Genomic DNA, 14,089 nt, shown 5'->3' with positions numbered 1-14,089 from the left:
AAATTGCATTACCCATAGCTCCTTAGCAAGACTTTTCCTTATTTCCAGAAGACAATTCAATAGAGCCTGGTTAACTCAGAAACCTCTATTCCATGCTCTCTCTGTTGTAAAAATTAGACTTTCTAATATTTTATTCCTCTTGCTTCAGGATATATCACATCAAACAAAAAGTGCACTGACCATACCTAGACTAAGATTAGAATTCCTCACTGTATGTTCTACACATCACCTGCAACAGAATCTCTTGGAGGACAGGAGGAATGGCAGTCGTGTTGAAAAATGTTGATTCATGGGCTGTATCCAAATCTAATGAAACAAAAATTGGGGGTAAAGGCCACTGGAGTTGGCATTTAAATAAGCTTCTCAAATGATTCTTAAGCAAACCAAATCCTGAGAATCATCCCTGAATAGCTAACAGTTCGTGAAACATGTCTGTATTTGTACAAATTTGAACTCCCAGGAATATGCAGTCACTTTGTAAGTGGAGAAATTAATAAACCTATGGATGAATTAATGGACTAATTGAGAGCTGGACTAAAGACCTACAAAATGTTTGGTTCTACATAGATGCCAACACTCACTGGATTCACTGTTCTCTCAGAGCCTAAAGAGGTCAAGATAATTCGAAAAACAAAGGGCACAATATTCTTAGCGCTATATATTAATAGGTACTAGTACTATCCACATGGCAGGTGCATGATACTTGCTGAATGAAAATGTGTTTCAGTGGATTTTCTCAAATGTTTTTACTGTAATTCAGAGAGACAAGCACTGTGCTATTCAACTCCACTCAGGCTACACTTCAACCCAAGCTCACTTAGCATTTTGTGCAGACAATGATGGCACTAAAGCAAGATGAAGTCAGAATTCAGAAATATATAGGACAAACTCCATAGCAGAAGTATTTCACAGAATTTCTTTAACAATATATCACATGGCTTAACAGGAGGAAATATTTATTATTTAGCATGTGAAAAATATTTTCACACATCTGTGTACATATATCCTAGTTTTTCAATTATGCTAATTAATTTAGTGAACATCTAAAAATATATGTGCAGATTTTCTGTTTTGGTTAACTGTGGTCATCAACTGCCAGTTTAATAACTAATTTTTGAGAATATCTAATATTTTAAAATGAGAGCTACTTACATTGAGGTGATTTGGAAGATATTTTATTCAGTATGTTCTAGATTTAGAGTACTAACTTCACTGGTACTAAAAATTGTTATCTCTTAACACCCACAAATTTGGATATTTTAATCTCAAGTATGTACTAATTCCATATTAAATTACATTGGTATATGCTGAATGAATTTCTAAGCAGTATTTAAAGCAATCTTACAGATAATATTAAAGGATCCATAAATTTAATTTTTGAAAGTCCTCAGACTTTTTAAAAGAATCATTTTACAAAGAATATTTTAAAGTGACAAGTTATCAGTCATCCTGATGCTCCCAATAATCAATACTCAAAAGAAGTAAAGTTTGTATGAATGTGCCCCTATGCTTTAGACCATTTCACATACTTTAGATCACTAAAATTCAGGTATAGAGATAGGTAGGTAGATTTTTTTCTTTTAAACATTTAAAGGCCCTCTCCCTTTCTTTCTTTTTTTTTTTTTAACATCAAGTGACAGCATCCAATTTCTCACTAGGTGAAATGCATGTTCTTATTTTGCAAACATGAGTGATTTCTGCTTTAAGAAGCATGCAACTTTAAAAAAAAACAAAAACAGAATTTGCCAAAGGATCACCTTAACGTAATGAGTCCCTCTAGAAAATTAAGTTTATATTTTACATAATTTGGCAAGATACTGGGGTTTTAGAAACTCAATTACTGTATTCTGCAAAGAATACCAGTATGATTATACTTGTTCTTGATTAAATTTAAAATAAATAAAATATATCTGCAATCACCTTGTTTGTTTTTGCCAACACAGTTTTAATTTTTATATGATTAGAAAAAAGCTAAGGCCAGGTAACATAAAGCATGACTAATGCTATTTTTCTTGTTTAGCATCCCTGGAATGTGATTTTTAGATATTTGTCTCATCATCAATTCTGAGAAAATCTAAAAAAAACTTTTTAAAGTAATATACTAAAATGTGTAAGAAAAGTAGCTTTCAAATAATTCTGATGACATTTTTAAATGAGTATAAATTATATAGAGAAAAATCAAACACATAATTGCAATCAGCATTTCATCAAAAATAAAATGAAAAGTCCATGTAATATAATGAAAATGGACTCACATTTACAAGCTGAAGTATCTCTTAAACTAATGAAGTTCTTCAAATCTTCTGTGAAAGTTAATGGAGTAAAATATAGAGAGATTTTTTAAAAATCTGTTACTGCTCCACTGTAACTCATTTTTCTGCTTTTGAAAGATTATTGACTTTAATAACTTTTAAAATAATGTGCAGATTCTTCATAGTTTTATTCATTGTGAGCAATTTCCAGCATAATTACCAAAATGCTTGAGAATATCTTATATTTGAAGTTGAGACCTACTTAGTTTGAGATGAATTGGCAGATATCTTATTCAACTTCTTCTGTAATTAAAGCACCAATTTCCGAGGTGCTTAAAATTGTTATATCTTAAAATTCCACAAATTTGGAAATTTTATTCTCTGGTATATATTAATTCCATATTAAGCTACTTTTGTACTATGAATTTATAAGTAGTATTTAAAGCAATTACAGAAAATATTTAATCTACTTAAAAGTCATAGACGTTGTATTATAGTATTTTCACATGCCCAGTACACTTAGAAAAGAAATTCACAAATATACAATTAAACAACTGCGAAAAATTAAATGTTAATCAGTATGTATTAACAATGCTAGATTCCTTAACAAACAAAACAAGGGTCAATAGTTTTACCTCTAAACTAAAAGTTTTTTTCCCCTTCAAATCAACCAGTTTTATTTAGGAATAATCCTTTGTTATATTAACGTTAACTAATAATTATACTTTTTACTTATTTAACAGTGCACAAAGCATATAGACTGCTTCCCATGCATAATAAATAAAATTTTCAGCCAGTTATACCTGGTATTGATAACAATGACAAGTTAAACCCTTAAAACATATAAGCTATTGCAAATTCATTCTAAACAATGTTGTGGATTCAAAAGGATATTTTATATACCAGATGTCTCTTGCATTTTACAATTACTTCATGCACTAAAATTTGGTTTCAAATATGTTTTCAAGAGCTTAGCATGTGTATTTTCCTCACATATGTACAATCACTTATGTTTCTCTGGAATCAGAGTTTCAAAACTATTATCTTAAAATTCTTAAATAATAAACGAAATGATGTAAATCTAATATTAAAAGGACTGAGAAGACATACTATATAGTTTCTATATTGATTTAGGAGTAGTGCATCAATTGATTAGTGTAGGACTTGATATCCAATGGAATATTAATAGAGATATACATGCCTATTGAAGATGAAGGTTTTAAAACTGAATAACTTAATAACCATTTTATTTTATATCCATACTTCACATATTTATCCATTACTAATATCATGACTGAAAAATTCTTAGCTCCTGAATTAACTGAAAATATTCATGTACATCTGTCTGATTTCATGTAAGATATGAGCCATTCATTGCCTTAGTTAAAGGCATACATAACATTATAAGTCATGAACTTATATACTCTACTTTTGAAGAAAACTCTGAGTCTATATTTTAAACATATATTTCTAAAATAATAGAATAATATTAATGGGTAGGAGTATTAGGGCCTTAAAGACAAATATATTTCATATTTAAATAACATTTTACTTTAATTGATGAACTTTATGGGCAAAACAATTTGTGGATAGAATTTTCTGTTATATGACCTTTGTTCACTGAGACAACTAGGCAAGAGGGTTAAATATGGCATTATTTTAGGGGACAGCCCAGTGGACTTGGAACATTCCATATTATTGCAGGGAAATCTCATAACCTATAGACCAGCATTAGTACACCACCAGCTGCCTGTGCTGACATGTGGACTCACATGGCCAAAGTCCAAACCTCCAGCTATCTCTTATTCTTAAATTTGCTCAGACCAGAAGCTAAAATGTCAAATGAAACAAAATTAGTGAGGACCAGCTGTTAATTGCTCACATTAGGTAGTCTCCAAAACCCAATCCTCTGGTCTTCATCTCGGGAGACTAGAAACCTCAGAACAGAGGAGCTGAGATCTAGGGATACCAGCACTGAGTGGACACCTGAGTCTCCTTAAAGAATCTCTTGATATTATTGAAGTTATATGAGTTCCTCCATTCTGACTAGACATTCCTGAGGCTATCAGGAATCCCAAAGTGATTTGGAGAATGCTTGGATTTCTTCAAAAGATTCTCTTTGCAACAAAGAGTATAACTGCCTTCAACTGACCATGAGCTGTTGTATAAAGGAAATGAGGGGGACAGAGGATACCTGCAAACCCAATGTCAATGTACCAACACACCAACACTGATGTTACATAGGCAACATCCATTAACGGTTCCAGACTTGCCCCCTTCGCTGTTACTGACTGAAGCAGAAGAACAATGTACAGGCATAGTCGTGGAGCACAACTGCAAGAGTCCATCCTTACAACAGCAAACCTGCAGCGGTAATGACCACACTGCCTGCTGAACTACATCTGCTTGTCCTCTCGAACTTACCAGAAGAATCAGACTCTCTAGGAAACATTCCCTGATAACCGGTTCCTACTTCTGCATTAGATGTTATTCCTACGTACAACTCTGTGCTTAATCAAATTAGCAACTGTAGCAAAAAATATTAGAGTGATATTTACATTTTCATCTCGAACACTAGAATGTAAAGTTCCTGCGAACAGAAACCATGATTATTTTATTTTTACATCCCCAGGACCAAGTCTAGGGCCTAGCATTCGGTAAACGTTCGCTGAATGGAAGCTGAATGAAGGCACCACCACCATATCTGACACATGTGCCACATTACTGATCTGGAGGCAGGGAGATGAGATTCCTTAAAAAACACCCAGATTTAACAGTTCTTAAAAAAAAGATGGACAGCATGAAGTGAAAATGCCATGACATAGCCTCCTCAATGCTGGAATGAATGCAGTTATTATAACATCAGAAATTACCAGTGAACCTGCCACCATTAATTAATAACACCTTGTAGGCTTATGCATGGAGACCTGTATCATTTATTATAATGATAGTATTTTAGTACCATAAACACTTAAAACCAAGGAAGCTAGTTTAGAAAAAAAATAATTAAAAAAAAATCTGTATACTTCTGGGGCTCCTTTTTCTATATGTTAAATTTACCTGAAGCATTCAAATGATTTTATTATTTATTCACTTTCTAGTATATTGTTACAAAGTATTTGAAAATTGTTCTAATTATTTAGAATAGAATAGCTAATATCACTGAATTAAAAACTCAATGTTTTATATGTGGATAATTCGCTCTGAAATAAAACTTAATTTCCTTCTTTTGAAAAAATGGTTTTACAAAAGCAAGTTCAATTTAAAAACACTATTATGCAGAGATTTCTGATGAAACAAAAATATACATTTACTCATTAAAAGATATAAAAGATTTCCTATGTATAAAACTTTCATGAAAGTAATGAGCCTATAAAAACACTGAAATCTCTGCCAACTTTGCTGTCATTTATGAAAGACATAAAACATTAATTTACTATCTGCCCTTTTAAATTTAACTTGCTTTTTCTAAAACATCCTTGAAACAATAGGGAGACATCTTGGAATGCGGGTTGAAATATGTACTCTGGATACATTTTATAGACAAAAGATGTGATCAAGGCAAATATAATAGGAGAATAAAGCAGACAAACTTGAATTTGTATCACAAGTGCAGAGAGAATAAATCTTGATTAAGTAGTCAGAAGGTAAGTGCTGCATATACAAAGCACAAAATACAGTCTAATAAATACTCCACATGCTCAGGTGATTTCAACTTAACTCTTGCATGCAACTCCATGAAAGTCTAATGCAAGTGTGTGCTAAATGGTTTCTTTCCCCTAAGACAAAACTACTCAAAACTTTAAAAATATCTTAACCACTACCCACTTTTACAATGCCAGAGAAGAAAAAGAGAAATTATTAATTTTTAAAATTACCCAGCAATTCCATTGCATCATCTTCATTATCAATATCTTCTTCTGTTACCGATGGGGTGGGGCTATGGACAGACTCAAACGAATCTTGAGAGAGCATTGCTGCCAGAAGTTTCTTATGCTGCTGTTGCTGCTGTTTTAATCCTTTAGTCTTGGGCTCCACCTTCAAGCTGAAGAAACAGTTAAATGTTAATTTTCAATGATGATAACATCACCAATTAGCTGTGGTAACTAAAGAAAATCTACAAACAAATTTTCACTCAATTATTTTGCTCTGCAAATCTATGCACATATTAGCAAAATTTTCCCCAAGGATAATGGAAATATAGACTGTCTTCTTTCTAAGACATCCTTCGGTACCTCATTAACCATTTCCTAGATTGGAATACGTGAAGAATATGACAAACCCCTGCCCCATTTAAGGGAGGAGGTGCTAACTGGCTCCTAACAATTGTTGCCATGTGGGAATTAAAGCCCACTGTTAATGGTTTTCTAATTTTTTAGAGGAGGTAGGAAGTTCAGATCATTATATAAAATTCCCTGATTTACAAAACGAATGCATGTCAAGCAAAACACATGTAATGGGGTAACTATTTTAACACACTATAATAAAATTTTTTTAATGAAAACTTTAATTTACATCATTAAAATAAATGTCCTCACTAGTCCTCTCATGTTGCCTAGGTCTGGGGGTAGGAGAAGGAGGGATGGAACCAGAATTGGCATTTAAATGACTCTCAGTGCCCTCCAGTCTAAAAGAGCCTTTGCAAATTTGGAAGAGCTTCCTTGTGATAAAGCCAGACTCCTTTGGGTAAAGGAGCCAGTCTTTCATGGCTCTCTCCCCCAACTTCCCAAGACAGTGTCTGACGGGAAAACTTACATGTCCATGTGGCAACCATTTATAGTTTTAAAAGTTGTCCCAAAGTTCTTCTCTTTCCTATAATTTGATTTCTTTCCATATAATTGCCCAAAGGAAGAAAACGGCAAATGTCGCCTCATGGAGGAAAAAGACATGATGAAAAGGAGGAGGTCTCTCTCAAGCAGGAAGGAGAGATAACCCTTTCTAAAGGTGCTCAGAAAGAAGGTCCAGGAGAGAAGGCAAATGAGCAAGAGGAGGTTACATGCACTTGGTTAAAAAAAAAAAAAAAAAAACCCAACCAGGTAAGTTTCAGGGCATGGATCAAAACATCTCAAGCAGTCTTAATAGAAGGGCCAGGTTCCACTCTGTCTAAGAGAAGGCTGGAAAGGGCAAAATGGCCTTGTGTGTCATCAGTGGGCTAAGATCAGTCAGCTCCACCTCACTGTTCACTTCAAAGTTAGGCTGGACACGACAGAGAAGATCAAGGGAAACGGGTGGAGAGAAAGCTTGTTCTCTCCCCCAAGTTAAGGCTATTTAATAAATGCACAAGAAATGATGGAATCAGAAAACCACCATTTTAACCACCAACACAGTAACTGCTCAGGCAGGGATCATCAAGGGATGCTAATGCCCTTTGCTGACAGATTCCTGGGGGAGAAGGAATGTCAAAAGCCTCAAGGTGGTTTCCAACAGATTATTTATGTTTCTACTTGAATTTTTTTGCTTTGAAACAATTATAGATTTACATGAAGCTGTAAGAAATAATACAGAGAGATCCTGTGCACCATTGATACAGTGTCCCTCAATGGTAACATCTTATAAAATTATAGCACAATATCACGGCCAGGATACTGACAATGATACAATTCTCCAATCTTATTCAGGTTCCCATTTTAACTGGACTCACTTTTGTGTGTGCCTCTCCATGTATTTAGTTCTAGACTATTTTAGTATTTTTGTGGGTTTGTGCATCATGTATCCACCACCACAGTCAAGGTACAGACACCAGTTCAAACACTACAAGGTTTCCTCGTGTTGGCCTTTCCTAACCATTCCCACCTCCCTCTATAACTCTCCTTCCCCTTCCCTCATTCCTGGCAACCACCATACTGTTCCCCATTCCTATAATATTGTGATTTCAAGAAATGTTACATAAGTGAAAGCATACAGTACGTAATCTTTTAGGATTGGCTTTTTTCATGCAGTATAATTCCCTAGAGATTCATTCATGTAGTTGTGTGTATCAGAAGTCCATTCCTATTCTTTGCTGTGTAGTATTCCATGGCATGGATATACTCCAGTTTATCTAACCATTCACCCATGGAAGGATATCTGGCTGTTTTAAGCTTCTTGGCTATTAAGATAGAGCTGCTGTGAACATTCATGTACATGTTTTTGTGTGAAAGTTCCCATTTCTCTGAGATAAATGTCCAAGAGTACAAATGCTAGTTTATACGGTAGTTTCATGTTTAGCTTAGTTTTTTTTTTTACATTTACATTATCAATGTGTGATTATTTTAATAACTCTAAATGTGTCATGAATATATATGCTTTCCCACTAAATAGCTATAGACAGATGCTTGAATATTCATGGAAATGGAGATGACATAGGATTTGGTAAATTATTGATACAAGAAGAGGTGGAAGATTACCACAGTGTGAAAACATGAGACTCAGGACTGGTGATAATTTCAGGGAGAAGAGAGACAGCGAGGTCTGTAAGCAGGAATGAGATGCAAGGTTCACACCTCCCTCTTCTCCTGTGGATTGCACAAGTGAAAACTGCATCATTAGAGAGAAAAGAGGGTCCTGCTACTGGGAAGTAGGGGTCTTAATGCACACAAGTGGTGAGTAAGTGGGAAGAGGTGGGGTTTGGAGTCTTTCTCAGAGCACTCGGATTTCTGGGTCCCCTTATTTAGACTTTGAACGTGAATCTTAATAACAGGATTCTTCGAATACCTTCCTGAAGAAAGGCTGTATAGCAAAGCATTTAAGCACATGGAATTTGGAGCAAGATAGCCTGGCTCAGTCACTTAATAACTATCCAATCTTGGGAGAGTGATGTAACCATGCTGGGACATAGTTTCCCTATTCCTAAAATAGGGGTAATAGTAATGTTCTCAAGAGGATGAAATGGGTTAAGATATGTAGAGCACATACAGCAGTCTACTAATTGGTAATTAATATCACTATATATTCAAAGAACACAATGGGCAGCATCCTAGATATTTACGTGTCTTTTCTTGAGCAGTAACATCCCACATCCCAAAAAACAGAGAAAAGAAATAAAAAAATATCTTGGGACTTCCCTGGTGGTGCACTGGTTAAGAATCCACCTGCAGGTGCAGGGGACATGGGTTTCACCCCTGGTCTGGGAGGATCCCACATGCCGCAGAGCAACTAGGCCCATGTGCCACAACTACTGAGCCTGTGCTCTAGAGCCTGTGAGCCACAACTACTAAGCCCTCGTGCCACAACTACTGAAGCCTGCACGCCTAGAGCCTGTGCTCCGCAACAAGAGAAGCCACCGCAGTGAGAAGCATGCACAGTGCAACGAAGAGTAGCCCCTACTCACAGCAATGAAGACCCAACACAGCCAAAAAGAAATAAATAAAATAAAAAATAATAAAAAGCCAATTCTTAAAAAAAAAAGTGTCTTTATGAAAAAGAATAGCAGCTACATTTCAATGTGGAGTCAATACACTCTAGGACTCCATTTTGCTTTGGTCTAAAAGGTTAAGTTCTAAACCAGGATCAGCTGGAAAAGGACAGTTTAAAGTGGCCATGCCCTCCACTTCTTCCCACTGGACGGCCTGCCTTCTACCATCTGTCCTCTTCCTCCTGGCCGCACTCTTCCAGGGGGCCTGACCTTGCTCCATCTTGTTTCACACTCTGACTCTGAACACAGGTTGGTAAGTATTAATTTTATCTGGCCACATGTGCTCTCTTTGGTGGAAAACTGGATGATTCCTCTCTTGAACTATCTCCTAAGCTTGTTTAGTTCACCATCGCAGCCTAATAGAGAAATCTGTGCCCTTTCTCTTGACTTTAATCAGAAATTAAAGGGTTCTCTTTTATTAAGGCCCAGGTTGTTGAAGAGATCACAAAAAGTTTCACACTTAATCGCTTCATTTTGATTTATGCAAAAGAGCTCTGTCTTTTTTCCTTCACGTCTAAATGTGATGTTTTATAATTTATTTAGCAGACATTTATTAAGTGTTTGCTACATACCAGGCACTGTGGGCACTGAGCTGCAGAAATAAGACACATGTCCTTGTCATTCTCCTCGCTTTAAAGCAATTACTTTGAATCTAGGATTTTTGTTTTCATATTGGTCTCACCCAGTACCCAGCACATCACCTTGTGTTCATGCTCAATAAGTATTTAACAAATTCACTCTTTCTTTTTGAACCTCATTTTTTCTGACATGCTAAATAAGAATTAATTGAAGTAGATGTAATCTGAGTCCTCCAACTTGAGAGATGTGAAAATCCAGGGAAATGGAAAGGTTGGTAGTGAAACAAAAGAAGGAAAAACAGATTGGAATGTGAATAATGAGGAACAAATGGTAGATAATAAATTTGTAACTCCCAGTCACCAGCTGACAATGACCAAGACCATTCCATGAAGGTTGAAGCAAGTGTTTTCATTAAAATACATGGTTTGATCATGAAGATAGTGCTGGGCTATAAGAACTAGACACTGACTGAATCCAAAATGTTGCCTGTCTAATAATAAGAGTCCATCTATGAGTCTATGAGTCCAAAGATGACTAGCAATGTGTTTCATAAAATAATTATTTGAATTAGTATATGTATTTCCTAAATAAATAAATGAATGAATTCCTAAATAAATGAGAACAAATTTTGAATATATTAAAATGACCTCATCAATATTCTGAAACACATGATTTAGCTACATATCAATACTTCTTTTGGTTTTAAATATAAATGAGTCATAAGATAGAATTTCTGTATGTTTTAGATATTCTTAAGGTTTCTGTTCTTTGATTACTTTAGCAAAATCATTTTTGATTAATCAATATTCTTTGTGCTTAAAATTTGCATGTGAGAATATTCCTAAATTATCAAGTCTTTTTTAGTCTCTGCCACAGGTATTGTATATTTTCTAACATGTCCACAATAGCCAAACTTAGACAATATTAAGGTTACTTCTTTATTCTTGACTTCTTATGTTAAAGAGTGCCCTCCATCCATTTTCTTCCTTCTTGTTCTGGTTTATTTTCCATCATACCACTTATCACTACTTGAATTTATGTCATAACTTCATATATTTGCTTGTTTATTGTTTGTCTCTTGCTGCCAAGAGAGGAGCTCTAAGAGGAGGGGAACATTTCTAGGGTTTGTTAACAGATATATCAGAAGCAGTTATGAGCTTTAATGAAAAGGAACACTTCTTAATGGGAAGTGAATTTAGCTTTTAATATTTAATATATATTTCTAAGTTGTAAGATTTTCTATCATTTTATGGCATATTTACCATCTAATAACAATGCCCACTTAATGAACAAAGCCAATTCACAAGATCTATAATATTTATTGATATTTTTCTTATTTTAATAAAGTGGTTCAGCTTAGAAGAGCTTTGTTAGGCTTTCAAGGCTTGATAAGCCTATTTAAAAATTCACATTATAATTTAGCAAGTAATTTTAGGAAATCTATTATCAGCTATTGAAAAGTCGAATTAAGATGGCTCAAAATAGAAGTATATAGGTTAACTCAATTTTTATTTACATTTATATTATCAATGTGTGATTATTTCAATAACTATACATGTACAATGAATATATATGCTTTCCCACTAACTGGCTAGACAAACCATGGCAATTGATGCCAACTGGTAGTACATGATGATCACAGGAAGCCAGCAATCATTCCCTAACACATTCACCTCTCCCTTATGAATCCTTCTTCCTTTTCTTGCTCAGATGCTTTAATTTATTTCTTAAACTCTCTTAATCTAGAAGCTCTTGGAGAATCTAAGAAAGATGTGGCAGGAAAATGTCCATTTGCACACACGGGGCATTTTGCACATAATTTCAAGAGACTCATAGATCTCTTGAGTCCTTCCAGAGATCATGTAGGGGTCATGAACTCCACGTTAGTAGCCCTTGTCTTATTTTATTAGTTTCTCCATATTGCCCTCATAATTGCCTTCGTTTTAACCAGCACTTAACCTTTCAGGTGACAGCTATGTATACTAAAGTTGCTGACCCTCTTCACACAATGTTGTATTTGTAGGACCTAAGGAAAAAGTTCAGGTAAGGTATATCATTAAAGAAAAAAAAAGTTCCTGGAAAAAATCATGGCTCAAAGTCTACCCATAAGAATCTCAAAGTTTACTACACCATTTATTTAATCTTCTCTAATCTAATGGTGAAAGTCCAGTCAATCATGTATGTATTGTTCTTAATGACGGGAAAGTTGGTAATGTACTAAAGATGGAGTGTTGTAATAACAGCCATTCAAATAAGACTTGAGCAATTAACAAGAGGGAAATCCATAATAGGAAAAGGGATAAAAAGTTAAGATAGACTATAAACAACCCTTCTTATAAATAAGTTTTATTAATCAGATGTCTACTCATGGCCTTCTATGTGCCTCCTTCACTCACATAACAGATGCCTACTGACAATGGCAATGCGCCAGACCCAGCAGGGGAGAGAAAAATGGAAGAAGTCATCTTTGAAAATTAAGTCTTCTCTTTCAAGAGTCTAGAATATCATTTAGTCTGTTAATGTTTAAGACTGTTAAGTTATAAATGACAGGATCACTACTATTTAAGGGCAAAAGCTAATACTCTAGTTATAGACTCTAGAGTCATTAAAAAATTGCTCCCCAATCTGTTTCTATTCATTCAAATAAAATCTAATGCTATGTGAGTTCCTGGTATAAATTCAGAAATCCTGGTTTTATAGTAGAGGATGGGATATAGTTCCTAACCTGTACTTTATTGCTACTCTTTAAATTTAGTTCAGAAAGCATGCATTCTTTTTTTTCCTCTAATGGGGCATCTGGGCAGGATTTCACCACTTTCTTCATTTCATAGGTAATATATCAACTCAAAATTTAAAGATAGAGAAAAATAAAACTGAAAACACCTTTTCAGAACAAATATTTGAGTGAGATCTTCATGGATTAAGTTTTCTGGATAATGGATTTGACCAGGATTGCAGGAAAGATTCTCCTTTATTGGATATTCAAGAGGGAATAAGAGCTCACTGAAGCTAGGAAGAAAACAGAAGCACTAACATTTGCAATAAATAGCTCCTATTTATTATTATGACTAAATGAAAGTCAACATTTCTCTATCTTACCTTTAAGAACTAAAGATCTAGCAATGAATAAAGATAAAGGTCTAGTGGGTTTCATTAGTCTAGTGTTAGAAATAAAATTACCCTCATTGACAGGTGAAATTGATCTGACATTTCACAAAAGAAGGTAAATGGATTTTTAGAAATGCTATTCTTCTCCTTATACAGTACACTTCAACTATTTAAATAATTTAAAGGTTATTTCTCATGGAAATAGAATCAATTTTCTATATGCCTGAAGCACATTAATGAGTATTCTGAATTTCCTTCCCTCCAGCCAAGTGACAAGTCAAAGTAAAAAAAACCCTGAAAGCGATTACACTGTAGAAAATACAATTTTCTCCTTGAGAAAGAAAAATTATTGGTTGCTGCTAAATTTAACGTAGGAAATACAAAGTTACTGTGGCTATGCTGTATATAGGAAAAACTCTTCTGTGGTGGTCAGCTAGTAACACTCACAGAAAGTTTAAGCTCCTGTCACATTTTAATTCATGAGTATTTTTTCTCAATATCGTGTAAGCCATGCCTCGATAATGCTTTTTCACTCCAACTTCCGTGTAGAAGTTTTCATTTTTGTTTCGAATTTTACTCACTTCAGTTAGTATTACAAGAAATGGCTACACTGAATATACTGATACTTTTTCTAAAAAATATGATCTAGCCTTTTCAAAATTACCCCACTTCTACCAGCATATGGAAACTTAAGGCAAATCTTCTGACACCATTCTGAGCATCATAGGGCTGAGTAAAACGAATTAGGGACTTTCAA

General features: G+C 34.6%; 1 protein-coding gene across 1 annotated transcript in view; it reads right to left on the bottom strand.

Annotated features, from left to right (window-relative positions):
- Positions 1-14,089, bottom strand: part of LOC307065742 (uncharacterized protein C8orf34 homolog) — a gene marked incomplete at both ends in the record, with an annotated part of 318,281 nt that overhangs the window by 206,557 nt on the left and 97,635 nt on the right. Inside the window, 1 exon segment of the mRNA XM_079722662.1 lies at positions 6,131-6,297. Within this exon segment, the coding sequence (XP_079578788.1) occupies positions 6,131-6,297 (167 nt within the window).

Source organism: Hyperoodon ampullatus, assembly GCF_949752795.1.
Source record: "Hyperoodon ampullatus genome assembly, chromosome: 17".
Lineage (NCBI taxonomy): Eukaryota > Metazoa > Chordata > Mammalia > Artiodactyla > Ziphiidae > Hyperoodon > Hyperoodon ampullatus.
This window is presented reverse-complemented; position numbering and strand designations above follow the sequence as displayed.